Consider the following 17,575-nt stretch of genomic DNA (forward strand, 5'->3'; position numbering starts at 1 on the left):
AATACAGAGGCAAATGTTGACCTTTATGCATTGTCAGCTCGCTCTCTCGCACATGCTAAATCCACAAAAATGTGTGTACGGGAATATCCCCATCATCGACTTTATGAATCAGACAATTTGACGATCTCTCGCACGCTGTTAACTCTCACTGATGCTGTAAATTTTTATTATTTTATGCTCAAAATTAATCTCAAATATTTTTTTGTGTTTTTTTCTCATTCAAAAAACTCAATCCAAATGTCTTTGTCTTCTTTATTCATGCAAAACATTGAAAAAAAGTGACTTTTGTTTATTATTTAATCCTAGAATGGTTAATGTATGATATATAAAAATTATTTCTTTATTTCTTCTTAGAAATTAAATCATGAATGTTGGGAATTGATGCTTTATAAAATTGGTTTTTGTTGATTTTTAGGACATAAATAAGTATCACGTTAGACATGTTGTACTTAAAAAACAAATAAGCCGGCTTTTTCCGAAAGCTCCATCCTTCTGTCATTCACTTTTTTTCATTTACCAATGTAAGGAAGTTGTGGTTTGGATTAAAAATTACATAGCGAGCTAAATTGACCAAATAGCACAAGTCGGCTAATCGATCCAAAATGCTGCATCAGGTCGACGTGACTCTGACATGATATCAGATTTAAACAGAATCTGGCAGCAAGACACGCTAGCCTGGGATCAGATTTTGGATCAATTAACCTATTTGAGCTATTCGAGCGAATACTTGTTATATTGGCAATATTGGCCTTTATGGTGGGAATCGAACCCATCTTCTCACAGAAAAGAGGATGGCAGATAATCGATCTTTTCTTTTTCCATTCGGCCATAGAAGCCTAAATCTCACTCTGGCATGATCGTTTACATATTGCTCGATATGCCAAATTCTATACTAATCAGACACCACAGTAATTAATTTAATTAACGAAGATACATTTTTAATTGATATGAAATAGAATAAGTTACTGATTTTTATGACAAATTATTCAGAATTAACAATTAGTTACGAAGATAATTTTAAATTAAATTGAGAAACTCTCCAAAGCTAGCAAATTTCCTCAACTTCTAAAACCATTCTATAAAGCATCATATCCCAGCAGTACGGTATGTTTTTCTTTTCTTTTTTGGTTTGTTTGATGATAAATGCAACACGTGGTTTTTCTTTATGTTCACATATTTTCAGTTATATTTCGATATATTAATGAGTACGCAAGTTTCTTTTTATTGAGTTTCTAAACAAGATTCTTTACCAATCAAATAGTCAATGGCAAACTTATCATTTGATGGATAAAGAATCTTCTTTGACTCAAAAATTGCTGAAAAATTCTCTCGACCTTGAGGTTCACTGGGCAATACAGTCAGATATATTGGAATTATTGAATTAATAAAAACATTTAGTACTGTGACAGTCATTGAAATAGGGTATTGGGATGATTATGAACTGTTTTTAGTGATCTAGGTCTGGTATCTTCTGGTGTTGTGTTGCCAAACGTTCTTTTGTTGCGACACATCTTGGTTGGTTTGCCACGACCGATACCACAACACTCAAGAAATTCTATAATATTGACCTGACCGGCCAAATCAAAACAAAACCTAAACTTGATCAATCCAAGCTCAAGATCGTGTTCTAAAGATCTTCATCCCGCAAAACAGTTCCTAACTACCCCAATCCAATTCATTTCTGTCAAATATGGTCAGAAAAACTTTTCAGCAATAGGTATATGTGAAAAAATGTAAAAAATAATACTTTCTCTAATATCTTTGGTCTAAAATTGCAACAAAAAAATGTTCGAGATCCATCATTAGATTATGGCACAAAAAGATCGATCAAATTTAAAAATTTTTACTTTGTGGGACATTTTTGAGTATTTTTTTGTGACTGAATTGTAAAGATTTTGAGAGTTCTATTGAGTACTGAGGTGCTTATCTATAGTTAAGACATAGGTCTAATGTGAGGGTTTTGTTGATCAAAGTACAAAAATGTACGAATAGTCTTTTGAGTTGTTGTATGATCTTCATAAAGAAATGGCTAAAAAAGTATAAAAAATTCTCTCAAAATCCTTTACAATTCATGGTCACTTTTGAGTATTTGCTTCATCCCCAATATATAAAACTTTCATGTTTTTGGTTATTTATAAATTTTGCTTAAACTACATAGAATTATTCAATTTATGAAAAAACTAAATCAGTAGGATAAAATATGTACGAATTCCGTCTCATTTTTAAAAATAATTTTAGGGGTTAAAAACGTTTTTTTTTTTTGGAACTTGATTCGTGTCAAAAGTCAACACGAATTTTCACTCATCAATTTGATAATAAAAAGAACTTAATATCTTTGGAAAGACTAAAATTACTTAAAGGATCGAACACTAATCGTTGAACCGGTGGTTGAAGTTTTTCTTGTTATACTGCCATCATTCATGTTCCTTGACATGCTGCCATCATTCATATGCCTCGACATACTGCCTGTGTTCATGTCCCTTGACATGCTATTTGTATTCATCTCTCGTGACATATTGCCAGTATTCATATCTCGTGTCATACTGTTCATATTCATCTCCCTACTCATGCTGGGAATATTTATGTCTCTAGTCATACTGCCGGTATTCATATCCATTTGATCACCTGGAAAAGATTTTGGCGGGAATTAGTAAGAACAATTTTGAGATTCTGCAAGTTTAATGTCTCAAAATGACACAATTTGTCACCTAAAGACTCAATTTCTTATCATCACTTACGCCTTCTTTGTGACTGATACCACAGCTTAAGCCTATGCACAATCTCAGCAAAGTTGGGCCTTCGAACACTCTGTTCATGCCAACACTCAATCATTAAGGCATAAACTGCACTTGGACATGCATCTGGACAAGGAAGTAACTGCCTTGCCCTCACCATATTGATGACTTCTTGATTACTATAACCGAAGTATGGTTGGATACCTGAATATAGGAACAGTATAAGAATTATTCAATGGTCTAGCTGATTTAATTAAGTAAGAACATACCGTAGCTATATATCTCCCATAGAACTACGCCATACGACCATACATCACTCTCTGTTGTAAATTTACCGTACAAAATCGCCTCACTTGACATCCAACGAATTGGTAAAAGTGATTTTGATTGTACGCGGTAGTAATCCGATGAATAAATGTCTCGTGACAGGCCAAAATCTAATTTGAATTCAAAGTCATGGAATAATACAGTTATGGATTTTTTTATAAAATTAGCATAAAAAATTTTTGTGTCATTCAAAAATTATGCAAAATAATGCCAACAACCCCATTAAAGATATAAATATCCGATTGCATAATTTTGAGATAATTTGAAAGAAATACGAACCTGAAATTTTAACAACTAAATTTTCTCCAACTAAGCAATTTCGCGAGGCTAAATCTCGGTGAATATAATGATGTGATGATAAATATTCCATTCCTTCGGCTATTTGTAGTGCAATAAATAAGAATTGCTGTTGTGTGAGATATTTTCCCTCATTTGGTGAATTTGAAATGAGGAACTCGTGCAGGTCACCGTGACTCATATATTCTGTATAATATTTAAAAGGGGTAGATGAAGAGGAATGATTAGCATAAATTAAGCAAATTGCAAATTTTACGAGCATATGGATGGAATTAAATCAGCTTAGTCACTTTGGTCATGTAGAAATGATCAAATTACTCATTTGTCAATTCATTTCGTCCGAATTGAGACATTAAGACCAATTAAATTATTCAAATTACTAAGAAATGCAACAACTCACCAAATAACATGCATAACGGCTCCTCTTTCAATACAACTCCAAGTATACAGACAATATTGTCATGTTTAAGATCTGAAATTAATTCAATTTCTCGACGGAAGTCTGTTTGTGTTTTTGGCGATGCATTTTCTTTTAATGCTTTAACTGCAACAATCACTTTTTCTCCATTCTTCTGTGTCAATTCTCCTTTATAAACTTTACCGAATGCTCCTTCACCTGAAGTACAACAAACTGTCAAGAACATTCCAATAAGAATTTATCCTCATCTTACCCAATTCCTCAACAAATCTCACATCCTGCAACCTATACTGAGTAATTTTCAAAATAGACGAGCCTCTAGGATTTGAATGCTGATTAGGACCTGCTAATCCATTCGTTGTCAACAATGATGTCATTTCAATCGGTGAACTATGCCTCGAGTTGCCATAAATATTTTTAGTCTTATCAGCATTTGCAATTGCAATCTATGGAATAAAGTTCAAGTTAATATTTGCATAATCCATTACTATGTATACACGCAAGCCTACATTTTGTATGTTTGATACGCCTTGTTTTCTCATTTTCTTGCAGCACACAAGCAGTGTGAATAGGAACGTTAAGAATAGAAAAATACCAAGAACAGCAATGATAATGAACCACATTTTATCAGCACACTTTGGAATGTCACATAGTTCTATTGTTTGTTTGTCTACATAACACCATGGTTGACTTTGTGAATGATCAACATTTCTGCAGTAGCTGTTGCCGGCTAATTCGATGTGAGTTAGGCCTTTTGGAACTTTTGACCATTTCATGCATGGCTAGAAGAAGAAGGAATTTGATGATTGAGTCTTTAGATAATTAATATCCAGCATACCTTATTAGTAGATGTCCTGTCCTTTACACCACGATATCTATATCCCTCATCCCAAAAGCATGTGTCATCTGGCTGTATTCCAATATCAATGCCCATTTGGAGACAGTCATCGTCATCATCAAGCCCTTTACAATCCTCAATTGGTAATATTTGTCCAATCACTGGATGTCTCTTAGCAATTGCATATTCCTTTTGGCAAATTTCATTTTCAAGTAACTCACAATCTGTTTTGCATATACGACGTAGATTTTCAGTTTCTTTTGTTGGTGGATAGCTAACAAAGAGAAGATAAATAAGAAGCATAAATATGCATAATGGACATCAATATTGCGTCATATTTACCCATTTTTAATGAACTGAATGTCTACATATCGTCGCTTTCTACTGCCGTGAGTCTCTTCATAATAAGAATTTGAGTACGAATAATGGTCAATTATCTTTGTCTTAACCGTCGTCGGTGGCTCAACAATAACTGGCGATTCCGTTGGTATAATTTTAATTCCATTTGACTTATTTTTTTGTGACTTTTTATTTTTCGGTGGATTTGATTTCTTGGCCTTATTTGTTACATTTGTTGGCTGATAGCCTTTCATCTTACTTTTATTCTTGTTTAAAAAATATGAATGATTTGTTTCCTCCGGCGTACGACATACGGGAAGAACTGTTGCACACAAACTATACCAAACAAATCTAGCACATAATGGTGATATATCCGGTGATATTTTAATGACTGATGCTGCGGCTGCCAATTTTTTCTCAATCAATTCCATTGTGTTGTCGGGTGTGATGAATACAGACATGTTGCCCATGTATTTCTCGCAAATTCTTCCGGTATAGATTTGACAAATTCCCAGTTCGAGATTTTCTTGTTGACTTTCCGTGCTGCTGGAAATAGAAGAGAGATTTAGTGTGGGGTAATTTTAATTGATTGAGAATGTGATGTAAATATTGAGAGATATTTGAGGAAGATGAAGATTTTGAGACGGAATGTTTGAGATTTTCTGGGAATTTGAGTAGGAAAATTGCGATTTTGCTGCATTTTTGGTTTAAATTGTCATTTTTTTGGTTCTTTGTCACTTATTTTAACCACTGGATCTCAAAAAATTTCTCCATTTTCCTCAATATCCACAAAAGAATCCTTTCAACTTTGCCCTAAAAACCTCAAAAAATCCTCAACATTCTATCCAAAATCAACAGTCTATAAAAATCCCCCCAAAAAAATCACAATCCACTTACATTTGAGTATCATTGGAGTCATTGAACTGATGTTGATCTTTGTTGTCATCATCGATATGTTGTTGAACAGTAAGGACAACATAAAATGTCAAAATAATTGCAAAATCAGACCACTTTAGCATTCTATAAACGTTCTTATTTGATATTTTCAGTTCCAATTGCAAAATAAGCGCCGTAAAATGATTTTTTTTTCTCCTTCTCAAGTTATTGTTTTCCAATAATTAAAAATTTCTTTGGGTGCAGTTTTTAGATTTTTCAACAATTTTTTTCTGAATGAAAGTGAACTTAAATCGTTGTGAATTCAAAATGTCCGAATTGTTGACTAAAAGTTTTAACGATTTAATGCAAAAATGTCCAGAAATTACTTAAAATTACTGAATTTAAACTAAATAAATTGAAAATTGTTACATTTTTGTGGAGAAAAATTTATGAATGTGTTAGTGTTGAGTGGTTGAGTGCGAGAAGGTTCTCTCTGGAACTTAATTTGAATTTTTTATGACCGTTAAAAGATTTTTGAGATATTTTTGATGCAATTTGAAGGATTTTTGATTAATAACTGCGTAATTTGATCAAAAATTGAAATTTAACCCAACTTTAAGTGAGAATTTTGCATATTTTCAAGCCTTACTTCTCGAATCTTCATCAAATTTCCTTTAATTTCTCCAAATCATCTCCATAACAATCCAGTTGATTCTCTTTTCACAACATACCAAAAAAAGAGAGTGAAAATCGTTTCGTCTTCATCGCGCGCCTAAGTTTTCAGTTTCTGCTCGACCGCGAGAGTGTGCAGTTCAAATTTTAAATCCGTGGTTCTGCACTCAAAAGTTTAATTTATTTTTAGGTGAAATTTTTTTATTTTTTATAATTTCTTCTGTCCATTCCTGATTGATAGTTGGACTTTTTGTTTACTGTTTTAACGCTTCAAAAGTCGAGTCGTGAATTAATTAATAATTTCGCTGCAGGAGAAATGGTAATCCACATCCAAAAACAAAATAGAGAGAGAATATGTCGATTCCAGTGCAAAACATTAACGGCTGATAAAAAAAAACGGGATAATTTAATAAATGTGTCACTGAGTGACGAAGACGCAATACAATATCGTATAGAAAATAAGCACATATATGTAAAGTGAAAGTAAATGAAGTGTATTTAAGTAAAGGACTCGAACAATAGCGATGATGGCATTTAATTCACTTTCTTGGTCTTAAGCCACAAAATCTTAATCAACCTTTTTTTTAACACGTGTGCTTAATTTCGATTTCTTGTGGATTGTTACATTCTTGTATGCAACATAATAATTATGCTTAATCATCCACAGCAAAATTATTAAATAGCACGATGATTTCTCACTTTCTCTAAAGAATTTTTACTTTCTGGTTAACTGATGCTTCAACAGATTGAATGAAAAAGAAATGTGAAGATAAATCAATTTAATAAGTGCAATGAACTAGCACTCAGATTTCTTCGGTTATGTGATTGATAAATTATTTTTTTTTTGGTTGGATAGAATCTTTAAGTGCTCTTAACAGTACATTTTCGGGTACTTTTTTGTGTGCTGTACGTAAAGCTACTGAAGAATGTTCTGACTGTGTAGATTGAATTTTAAAGAACAAGGTGGATAAATCGATAATTTCAACTATTGGAATTATGAATTGATGTGAATTAACTATGGAAATTAAAAAAAAGTATCGTGTGCAGTGATTTAACTATTGGAAAAGTTTGTGGGAAATAATTTTTGAGAATAGTTTGACAGACACTAAATAAGCGAATTGATAATTCGGGTCATGATTATGTCTAGTTGTGATTCATCCAAGTTATATTTGATTAGTTCGGTTAAGACCCGATCAGCTCAAATCGAAGAATTGTCACCTTAACGACAAGGCAGCAGTTGAGGAGTTACAGAACTCGAAGTCGACTCGGATTCTTTAAAGAAAATTCGACTCATATCGAGTCTCAATTTTCAAATCTATATAAAATCTGAGTTGAATTCGAGATTTGGAGTCAAATGGTAGCCAATCAGCACCAGTTGATTGTATGTACATACCTTCTGCTGTCTCGTCGTCGTTCCGGTAACATTTCAATGTGTGTTGATCAATATAAGGATGAAACGTTTATATGAACCGGATGAAACTGCTCTTGATCTGCATCAAGAGAATATAGCAGTGTTAACGTCTGAAGAGATCGGAATCATTTAAATGACATTCAGGGATAGTACAACAGATCGTAAATCGTAGTGCTTTTTGGTCATCGATGGACCCTAATCTTTAATCTATCTATCTATCTAGTGCTTATGTCTTGCTTGAATCCGAGTTAAACTTCAAATTAAATTTTGATAATAAAACATTCTGACAAATAACATAGGATCTCAAACCCTATTTTACGAGGCATTTCAATAGCTTCACTCTAGTGGTCAGCCCATTACAACTTCAAAATGAAAGAAGCTTAAGAAATCTCAAACAATCAAACAAAATTGCTAAACAATCAAATTTCTTTTATAATTTCACATCAAGCAACTTATCGTAACTAAAAATCTCACAAGGGAGCAAATTAATTCTCTTTGTCATTCAATATTTAATGCACTTTTTTTATTCGCACATAACTTCCTGGTTTGTCTACTTGCATGTTTTCATTGTTGACGTAACGTGAAATGCATAATATTTGAACATATACAAATGAGGTACTAATAGTCACTAAAATTATCAACGATACGTGTTAAATTCAACATTTTTTTATGGACTTATTTTTCACAGATTTTCACATAAAGAGATGAAATGACTTTCAATTTCATCAATCAGATTGATTCATGGCATACGTGTTAAGTCGTAAATATGCTTTATTGACTTTTTCAATCTGATTTTGATGTAAGAATTAACAATTGAGATTTTTATGGGTTAATAATGAGATTTACTGCTTCATTAAACAACACAATGAAGCTCTCGTGCTGTGTGATAGTGAAAATAATAGAACTCGAATGGAAAATGATGCAAAAATGAGAAATTTTGTGATTTAATGTGAATTTTTTAGTAGTTTTGTGCATAATTTACTTGAAATTCAAGTTATGACACTTAAATAGATCAAAAATCCGTCCAAACTAGTCTGACTCTAATTAGGTAACGAATTCGGCTTACATCCAGCACCATGCCAGAGTCACACAGACCTGGTGTCGGATTTTGGATCGAAATAACCGATTTGTGTTCTTCGGGATAGTGAAAAGTCTAGTTTGTTCGATTAGAGAGTCTTGTCATTCAACTACTGAGGTACTTTACCACAATGCAGCTATGAGCAATCAATTACGAGTTTCATAATTCAATAAATCAACTTAGAAATTCAATTCACTGCTTTATCAATCATAAAACTCTTAAAAAATTAAATAAAGCAATTACAATTCCATAATGCGACATAGCAGCTTTTCTGATAAAGCATAAGATGATTTATTGTTATAAAAATCAGCATAAAAGAGCAGTAATATCCGCTTAACTGCGATTAGAATATGTGTATAGCGTATGTAATTTCATTTTCATTGCTGATTGGATGAATAGATTGTAATACAATATTTGACATTAAATGCTTGATATAATGCAAGTTGAATTTGAAAATCGGAATTTACTTTTTTACAAATTGGAATTTATTTCACTGAAAATTGATTGTGCAAATATAAATCAAATCGGAAAAATTTTATACAGTTTAAATTACATTGTCTCGTTTCTCATGTTCTGAATTTCGTTCTATTTATTATCAAGACCAACAATTCATATTGGCTCAAACAATTCTATATTTATTCTGTGTTTTGTTTTATATCCAAAATCAAGAGTGACTCATTATCGAGTTTTTGCGATTTACAAGAATTAACTGTGATTATTTAATGGACAAACAAAGAACTTGTGAGACTTTTTAATTAATTTGGGTAATTTTACTGTGGATGATTTTGTTATGGATCATGGATTATGAGTCATTTGGTGTAGAGACTAAATTTAGAATTGTTGACAGGTTTTGAGGGTTGAATTCTGAATTCTGGGATTGTTTGAATGTGATTGACCGAGTGACGCAAATGAAGGAGGCTTCGCGACTGAGCTTTTAAGGCGGACAAGGTTTCATTTATGTCACTCGGTCTTTTGTGGTTGGATGTAAATGTAATTAAGAACCTCTTACGGATTTTACTTCTTCATAATGATGTTTATTCTTCGGAGTTCAAAGACAGATTGAACTTTTGTATGAAAGGAGTTTTCAACTATGTACAATAAATATTATTCAAATCTCAAATGGAATCTAGATCATTATAGTATGGCTATATTGACCCTATGATACTTTACTAGTGTATAGTGCTATGGTGTTCCCTAAGATAGACTCAGACCTCTAAAAATATGATTAGTCATTGTTTATGTCAGCATGCATCATTAAATTCAATAGCTGCATTGAATTTTCTAGAAACTTAATCCCACTTTCCTCAGCTAACTAAAGCTAAATTGACCCACAAACCAGTCGTTTCTCGAAAAATCAATTTCCAACTTTCCACATAAAAACATAATTGACAAATGAAACTTCCTCAAAAAATATAAATCATTTGACAAAAATGCGCTCGATTTACCTGCAAAAATCTATTCCACGAAGCTATTCACGCATTTTTTTTCTCCAATTTTCTTTTATTCCAAACACAAACAAAGCTGAGCTTCTGTAAATAAAGTGGACAAGATAATCATATGGATATCAATACACACAAAGACACAAACGACATCATAGACATATGACGGGCTTTATGTAGGTCAAAAACTTCTTTACTATAAACAAGCTGTGAAAAAAATGCAAAGTTGCTAATCAGAATAATTTATAGAAGAAGAATTCAGCTGGAAATGGCTTAACATAATTTTTTTTTTTCGGTGATTATGGAAATTTTTTTGGGGGTTTGACTGGTTTTCTTTGTATCAAGCTTATACCGTTAAGCGATTTATCTCACATTCGTAAATAAACTACAAATTAATGATCATGACAGTGACTTTGAAGCGTAAATAGTGTTGGTCTTGTAACGTTCAATACTGACTGGCATTGACGTATTAATATAAATATTTACTTTATTTACAGAATAACTATCTTTGACTCTGTTTTCTCTTCTACGATCAAAATAATGAGTAATAATGTCAAAATTGCATGCATTCTACTGCTTTTCTACCTCAACTTTTTATCTGGTAAGTAAGAGAAAGGAATGATGTGAAATTATGTCAAAGTGATTCAGAGTTGAGGCTTGAGAAGTGTTGTTAAATTTGATTATGTCATTATGGCAAGTGTGTGCTTGTCTGGTGTATGACATGTGTGACATTAGAAGGATAGGCTTCTGGTAATTTAGAAACTTTGATAATCTAGTCCATTGTGGTGTATACTGTGACAAACCGGCAACTCAGGAGGTACAGGGAGTCAAAATGGCTTGACTCTTGCCCAGGCCAGATTCGGTATCAAGTCAGAGTAATTGCATCGGTCATAGCTTCAAATTTAGCAACACTGATCCAAAATCATGCAAAATTTGCATACCACAACTCAAAAAGCAATCAATTCTATTCCAAATAACAATTTCTCCTTCTTCAATTCAGCCACACCTGTCATCTCATCTGAATCTAAATCACAAAAGCGTCGAACACGAACGACAGTAGCATGGAAACAACCCGAAGATAATTGGAATATAACTGATATTCCGAGAAGTATATTACCTCATTTACCAAGTAAAAGTACAATTCATACGCTACCGGCACCAGCAAATATTGTCTATAAAACATTAGACAATGATGAGAAGGTGTTGGAGAGACTTCATGAGATTAAGGTGAGAATTTGTAGTGGTTTATTAAAAGTGTCATGCAAATTTACTTTTCTAATTTCCAGAACAACGAAACAGCCAGAACACTATGGTCAAAAGCTGAGACAGACAATCATTACTCGCCATTCTTCGACAAAGCACTAAAACTCATGAATCTCAAGCAAGTCGCATTCGAGATTGAAAATTCAGTTATGAGTAAAATGAGTTGTACAGCATGTAAAGCGGGTGCAACACTTCTTCAACATTACATAAAATCCGGTAAAAGTAAAGAAGAAATCATCAAGACAATCTTCCAATACTGTACCAATCTACAAATTCAGTCGTCTCGTGTCTGTGAAGGTGTTAGTAGTCTGTTCGGTAATGAAGTTATCTACGTGCTTAAACGAACGAATTTGGGTGCAGATGAGATATGCAGTTTCATAATCGGTGATGCATGCGGTGATATTTACAATCCTTATCATGAGTGGGAAATTGAGCTGCCAGCAATAACAAAGCCAACACCACATGAACTTCCAATTCCAAAAGAAAATGCACCGTCATTTAAAGTTCTTCATTTGAGTGATACACATTATGATCCATATTATGCTGAAGGAAGTAATGCGGACTGTTCTGAGCCATTGTGTTGTAGAATAACTAATGGACGTCCACGACATGTTAATGCTGCAGCTGGAAAGTGGGGAGATTACAGAAAATGTGATATGCCAAAAAGGACACTTGATCACATGTATAAGCACATTGCTGAAGTACATCCGGATATTGATTATATTTTATGGACAGGTGATTTGCCACCTCATGACATTTGGAACCAGACAAAGGAGGAAAATTTGAAAGTTTTAAAGGAAACAGTCAAACAAATGGCAGAAGTTTTTCCAGGAATTCCAATTTTCCCAGCTCTTGGTAATCATGAAAGTGCTCCAGTCAACAGCTTTCCACCACCTTATGTGCAACAAGTTGATAGTTCAATAGCTTGGTTGTATGATGCTCTAGCTGAAGAATGGCAGAAGTGGCTGCCTCCATCTGTATCCTATACGATCAAAAGAGGTGCTTTTTACTCAGTTCTCGTCCGTCCTGGATTCAGAATCATTTCTATTAACATGAATTATTGTAACAACAAAAATTGGTGGCTGCTGCTCAATTCTACAGATCCAGCAACTCAACTTCAATGGATCATTTATGAGCTTCAAAGTGCTGAGTTTTCTAATGAGAAGGTTCACATTATTGGGTATGAAGCTTGATATTTCCTGCAAAAATTCAATAATTTAACATAATTCATTCCTATTTTCCAGCCACATCCCACCAGGCCATCCTGACTGTCTTAAAATCTGGTCAAGAAATTATTACAAAATCATTCAAAGATACGAAAGCACAGTGACGGCACAATTCTTCGGACATACACATTTTGATGAATTTGAGGTCTTTTATGACACAGAAGATGTTTCCCGACCAACAAATATTGCATATATCGGACCAAGTGTGACTCCATATTATGACTTGAATCCTGGATATAGAATTTATTATATTGGTGAGTTTAGTTTGATGATTTGAATGGATTGTGCGAAAAGACGTGGTAAATTTCAAAACCCATCAAGGAACCTGCATGTCTTGCCGTTAACTCGGCTTCATGTCATGCCGCTAACACGGCGATATAGCAGTCCACCAGCGTCTGCGGTGTAAAAGCCCAAAATCTTCAAATATTTTTAGCATACCTTACAATCAGACCTAATCATTGAATCCTTCTATCCCACAGATGGTGATCATGATGCAACAACCCGACTTGTTGTCGATCATGAGACATGGATTATGAATCTCAAGGAAGCAAATCTTTATGATTTTCCAATTTACTACAAATTATACTCAGCTAGAAATGCATATAATCTTAAAGCACTTAGACCGACAGATTGGGATGAATATACATTATCGTTAACAGATGATCAGGATAAATTTGATCAGTATTTTAAGTGAGTATTAATAAGATTGAGATTTGGGGATATGGGGAAATGAATAGCAGGGTTGGGTACTTGGAGTTGAGTAGCTGTTTGTGTTTAAGTTATAAGGCAAATAGCAAATCGGTTAATCGATTCGAAATTCTACTCCAAGATGGAGTGACTCTGACATAGTTTTGGATTTAAACTGAATGCGCCAGTCATTTGAGTCCGATGGTGAGCCAATTTCGAATAGATCTCTAAAGTGCTAACCGAAACGTCAATAATCACTTTTTTTCGACCCAAATTTTTTAAAATTGATACATTTTGCACAAAATAAATTTAAATATTGAATATCAATCAAAAAAAGTAAATAAAAAAGTGTCATATCTCAGAATTGTTGGACTACCTAAGTGTTACCTATGAATACCAAGTTAGAGTCACACCAGCCATATTGATCGATTGAACCGATAATTGTGTTGGAAAACATATATATTTGAAGAAATTTTAATAAAACTTAAAAATTAACAACTAAATTAATTTGAAAACCCTTAAATCCACCAGACACTACTGGAAAGCATCACCAGTGAGACCAAGTTGTGATGCAGATTGCAGAAAGCGGATATTGTGCGATGCAAAAAGTGGAAGATCACATGACAGAAAATTCTTCTGTGCGGAAGTGGAAGCCAAACTTGATTCCTCAAATGGAAGTTGGCGATCGTGGATCTATAGAGGAATTAGCTTTTCGTGAGTATTAAGAGAGTTCAAGTCTTTCATTAATAAATTTTGTAAAAATAAAAATTGGTGTTGAATTTCCATGTGGAAATTATATAAAAATTAATAAACTTTTGGTGATAGTTTCAAATTAACCTGAAAATTTCTTCTCTTTTCTATTTCTTTCAAAATATAAATTATAATTAAAAATATATGCATAAAGTAATAAAACCATATCTAATACAACAGCTTATCAATTATTAACTAATGAGGTTGGTGAACCAGAAACATAAAATACAGAATCTCATATACAAAAACACCCACACACATATGCGTGGACACCTACAAAAAATATATATATATCATGTGTAAATAGAAAGCAAAAAATATATTTAAATTAATTTTTAAGTCAACAATATAAGCATAAAAATAAATTTCATACAAAATATTGTAAATATTGGAAATGGAAGACAGCAAATTAAATGTTAAAGCTTTTTTGGTGGAAAGGAATGCAACAAAAATGTTGCAAAAATGCTCACATGAGGTAAAATTAATTTAATTTGTATAAATTTTATTGAGTGACACAAGATTGGATGGTTTGAAGTGTTTATTGACTTATTAGTAAAGCATAAGGGGAAATAGACGTCAATTTAAGATGCAAGATCCCATTTAACAGTCATAACTTGAGATTGATACTCCAAACCCCAAAACAGCACAATTTAGTCGCTGGAGTGTCGCCAAATTGACGGCAGGACACGAGATGGTCTTGACGGGTGTATGACAGCTGATTTCGATCATGCTGCTCGGGTCATTTTCTCATGGCTCGAGAACTGAGTAAATTTACAAAACACTTAGTATAGCGTTAATTGTATGATACTATTGAGTGTTGACCAGAATAGCACAAGTCAGTTAATCGATCAATAATCCGGCATCAGACTGTCGTGACTCAGGAACGGTACCGGATATGAACCGAATCTAGTACCAAGTAAGAGTCTTGCCGACATAGGGATGGTTTTTGATCGATTAGCCGATTTTTGTTATTCGGGTGAGTACGAGATTCCTAATGGAACCTAATAGAACTCTCAGATGTACTTTAAATTCCAAAAAGGAATTTTTACCAAGTTCAATGGCACAAGACTGTTAATCAACATTACAACAATCTTATATCCTTGTCTGAATCACTTTCAACTTCAACTTGTGTTACTCATAATTCCTAATTACCTATGAATCATAAAATAATCCAATTCAATTTCTTTTTTACTTTATTTCATTTCCCAAAACAGATTTAATGCTCTTTATTCCGTAACGGCGAAAATCCCAGGCTACGTAATGAGCTTCGGTTAATGAATGATCGAGATATTATAAACGTGATAAAATTAGAGAAACAAAAGATTGTTAAAACAAAAGAGAATATCAAATTGCAGAAGCTTTCTGTGCTTTTTTGCGGATAATAATACTTAAATTTTCAAAGAACTCATAAAATGTGTACATAAGTGAAGAAGAATGGATAGAAAATTCGTTAATTAAATAAACTTAATTTATTTTTTCAAAATAGTGATCTTTTATGTCGATTTTTGCAGAGTTCTAAGTCGATTCAGATTTTGTATGGTCAAGTCGACTTGACTTGATGCAAAATTCGAGTCGATTTCGAGCTCTGGATTTTTGTTTGAATTTTTTGAAAGACTTTTCAGGTTTGCATCAAATTTTAATATTGTGTTATTGAAGACTAAGCTATGGATTTGAGTACTTGGTAGAGAAAGCATATTGCATGCTTATTAAAGCAATCAACGACTGTCTGTGCTAACCGCCTGTCAATTTGTCATTCGTAGTGATTTACAGCTTTATCAAGTTCAGGATGATAAGCTCATATTTCATCAATAAAAGATTGTTATGTACCCGAACCACACAATGTGTTTGCTAGGACGCCGATTTGTCACCCTATGAACGATAAAACACATGCTGCTTTGTCGGCACATTGTGCCTCTGTGGGAACAGAGTTCGAGATTTTGTATGAAAAAGTCGACTTGAGTCGACCGACTTTAGCTACTTTAAACTCTGCTCAAGGAATAGAGAATCAAATAATACTCGAATCTGTCTAAAAGCTCCAATCTCACAACTCATAACATCATTGTTAACTTCCCATCCAACAAACTTGCATACAAGAAACTTGTACAAGTCAACCTTTTCCACAAATTCTTAGTACTTCCATCAACAAACACCTCAAAAACATTTACTTATTTATTTTCCTTTTGTCCCGCTTGCCTCCTTTCCATTCTACTGTTCATGTTTATGCTCGAGATTCTTCAAGTGGAAGCAACACTTGTACTAAAATCGAAAATGCAAATGCGAAGATAAGAATCATATGTTTACCGCTATTATGTATGACTATTTTTTCATTATTTTTATTCCTTAAGACTATGCATTTTTTTTATGTGAGGTTGTGTTGGGGGGTCTCTTTTCTCTCGTGAGTCGTTCACACTCACATTTATAATAAAAAGAAATTTAAATTACAGAAAAAAATGAAAATCCAAGTCAGCTCATCATGCGAGGAATTTTCAGTGTATTACTAACGTGCTGTGAGAATTGAAGGCTTTTTCCCTGTTGCAATATTTTTTTCTCATTAGTTTGTCGATAGCATTGAACAAAAGTATTGAAGATGTCAGTTGGATAAACCCGCAACAAATCATATCTACATATCAAAGTGATATCCAATAAATGATATGTAATATTGAGTAAGTATTTCCAGTCAGGCTGAAAATAGTACTGTTTTTATATATTTTCCAAGAAAATATGTTCAAACACATTTTTGAATTTTATGTTCTTTGATTTTGTTTCCATTTTCACGCGCATAGGTTGAGGATAAGTTGGAGCTTTTTGAATATCACTTTGACTTTAGCTTTCAATTCGCCGCTTTAAAAATGAGACTTTAAGTTGAGCTTTTGAAGTTTAAACCAAGAATTTAAAATGAAAGAATCGAGCTTTTCAAAGTGATGCTTCAAGTTGAGCTTTTAAGGCGCCGTTTTTGTAAACTAATAATATTCAAGGAATTTGAAACTATAGAATCAAGCTTTTCAAAGTGATGCTTCAAGTTGAGCTTTTAAAGCGACGCTTTTGAAAATTGAAATTATTCAAGCTTTTTGAAGTGATGCTTCAGGTTGAGCTTTTGAGGCAATGATTCAAATCAAGTTCTTGAAGCAATGCTTGTAAATAAGCTCTTGTCTTACATTAAATAGAGCTTTTGAAGCGACACTTTTGAAATTAAGCTTTTCATTTGATAATTTTGATTTC

At 33.2% G+C, this 17,575-nt stretch overlaps 2 protein-coding genes across 5 annotated transcripts; one reads left to right on the top strand and one right to left on the bottom strand.

Annotated features, from left to right (window-relative positions):
* Positions 1-1,557: 1,557 nt before the first annotated feature.
* Ror (Tyrosine-protein kinase transmembrane receptor Ror) lies at positions 1,558-6,260 on the bottom strand. 2 transcript variants are annotated; one of them, XM_070648922.1, is made up of 10 exons: positions 5,852-6,260; positions 4,958-5,497; positions 4,616-4,889; positions 4,287-4,559; positions 4,031-4,223; positions 3,760-3,975; positions 3,342-3,545; positions 3,005-3,172; positions 2,739-2,939; positions 1,558-2,625 (listed from the first exon to the last, which is right to left on the bottom strand). In XM_070648922.1, exons 1-10 carry the CDS (start codon positions 5,971-5,973, stop codon positions 2,351-2,353), a joined length of 2,466 nt encoding a protein of 821 aa, XP_070505023.1. In that variant the 5' UTR covers positions 5,974-6,260; the 3' UTR covers positions 1,558-2,350. The 2 variants fall into 2 exon arrangements, with proteins under 2 accessions (XP_070505023.1, XP_070505022.1); XM_070648921.1 differs by having other exon boundaries at positions 4,958-5,500.
* A 209-nt stretch (positions 6,261-6,469) lies between these two features.
* On the top strand, positions 6,470-15,839 carry LOC139097143 (sphingomyelin phosphodiesterase). Of its 3 annotated transcripts, none has more exons than XR_011545030.1 (9): positions 6,470-6,692; positions 10,928-11,031; positions 11,431-11,657; positions 11,717-12,873; positions 12,938-13,173; positions 13,399-13,609; positions 14,138-14,320; positions 14,511-14,831; positions 15,571-15,839. XR_011545030.1 is itself a non-coding variant. In XM_070648920.1 (8 exons), exons 2-8 carry the CDS (start codon positions 10,971-10,973, stop codon positions 15,629-15,631), a joined length of 2,136 nt encoding a protein of 711 aa, XP_070505021.1. In that variant the 5' UTR covers positions 6,470-6,692; positions 10,928-10,970; the 3' UTR covers positions 15,632-15,839. The 3 variants fall into 3 exon arrangements, 1 of the variants encoding a protein (XP_070505021.1); XR_011545031.1 differs by having other exon boundaries at positions 14,537-14,831; XM_070648920.1 differs by lacking the exon at positions 14,511-14,831.
* Positions 15,840-17,575: the final 1,736 nt, after the last annotated feature.

Source organism: Chironomus tepperi, unplaced genomic scaffold (genome assembly GCF_022539635.2).
Source record: "Chironomus tepperi strain 1889 unplaced genomic scaffold, CSIRO-AGI_Ctep_v1 contig_414, whole genome shotgun sequence".
Classification (NCBI taxonomy): Eukaryota; Metazoa; Arthropoda; class Insecta; order Diptera; family Chironomidae; genus Chironomus; species Chironomus tepperi.

Bases quoted from the DNA above. Each gene is read 5' to 3' on its own strand.
- LOC139097143 (XM_070648920.1), top strand. From the start codon at position 10,971: ATGAGTAATAATGTCAAAATTGCATGCATTCTACTGCTTTTCTACCTC. The intron at 13,610-14,137 runs GTGAGTATTAAT...TAAATCCACCAG, and splicing joins AAATTTGATCAGTATTTTAA to ACACTACTGGAAAGCATCAC. The intron at 14,321-15,570 runs GTGAGTATTAAG...TTCCCAAAACAG, and splicing joins TATAGAGGAATTAGCTTTTC to ATTTAATGCTCTTTATTCCG.
- Ror (XM_070648921.1), bottom strand. From the start codon at position 5,973: ATGCTAAAGTGGTCTGATTTTGCAATTATTTTGACATTTTATGTTGTC. The intron at 4,224-4,286 runs GTAGGCTTGCGT...TTTATTCCATAG, and splicing joins GCGTATCAAACATACAAAAT to ATTGCAATTGCAAATGCTGA. The intron at 3,976-4,030 runs GTAAGATGAGGA...GTTGTACTTCAG, and splicing joins GAGATTTGTTGAGGAATTGG to GTGAAGGAGCATTCGGTAAA.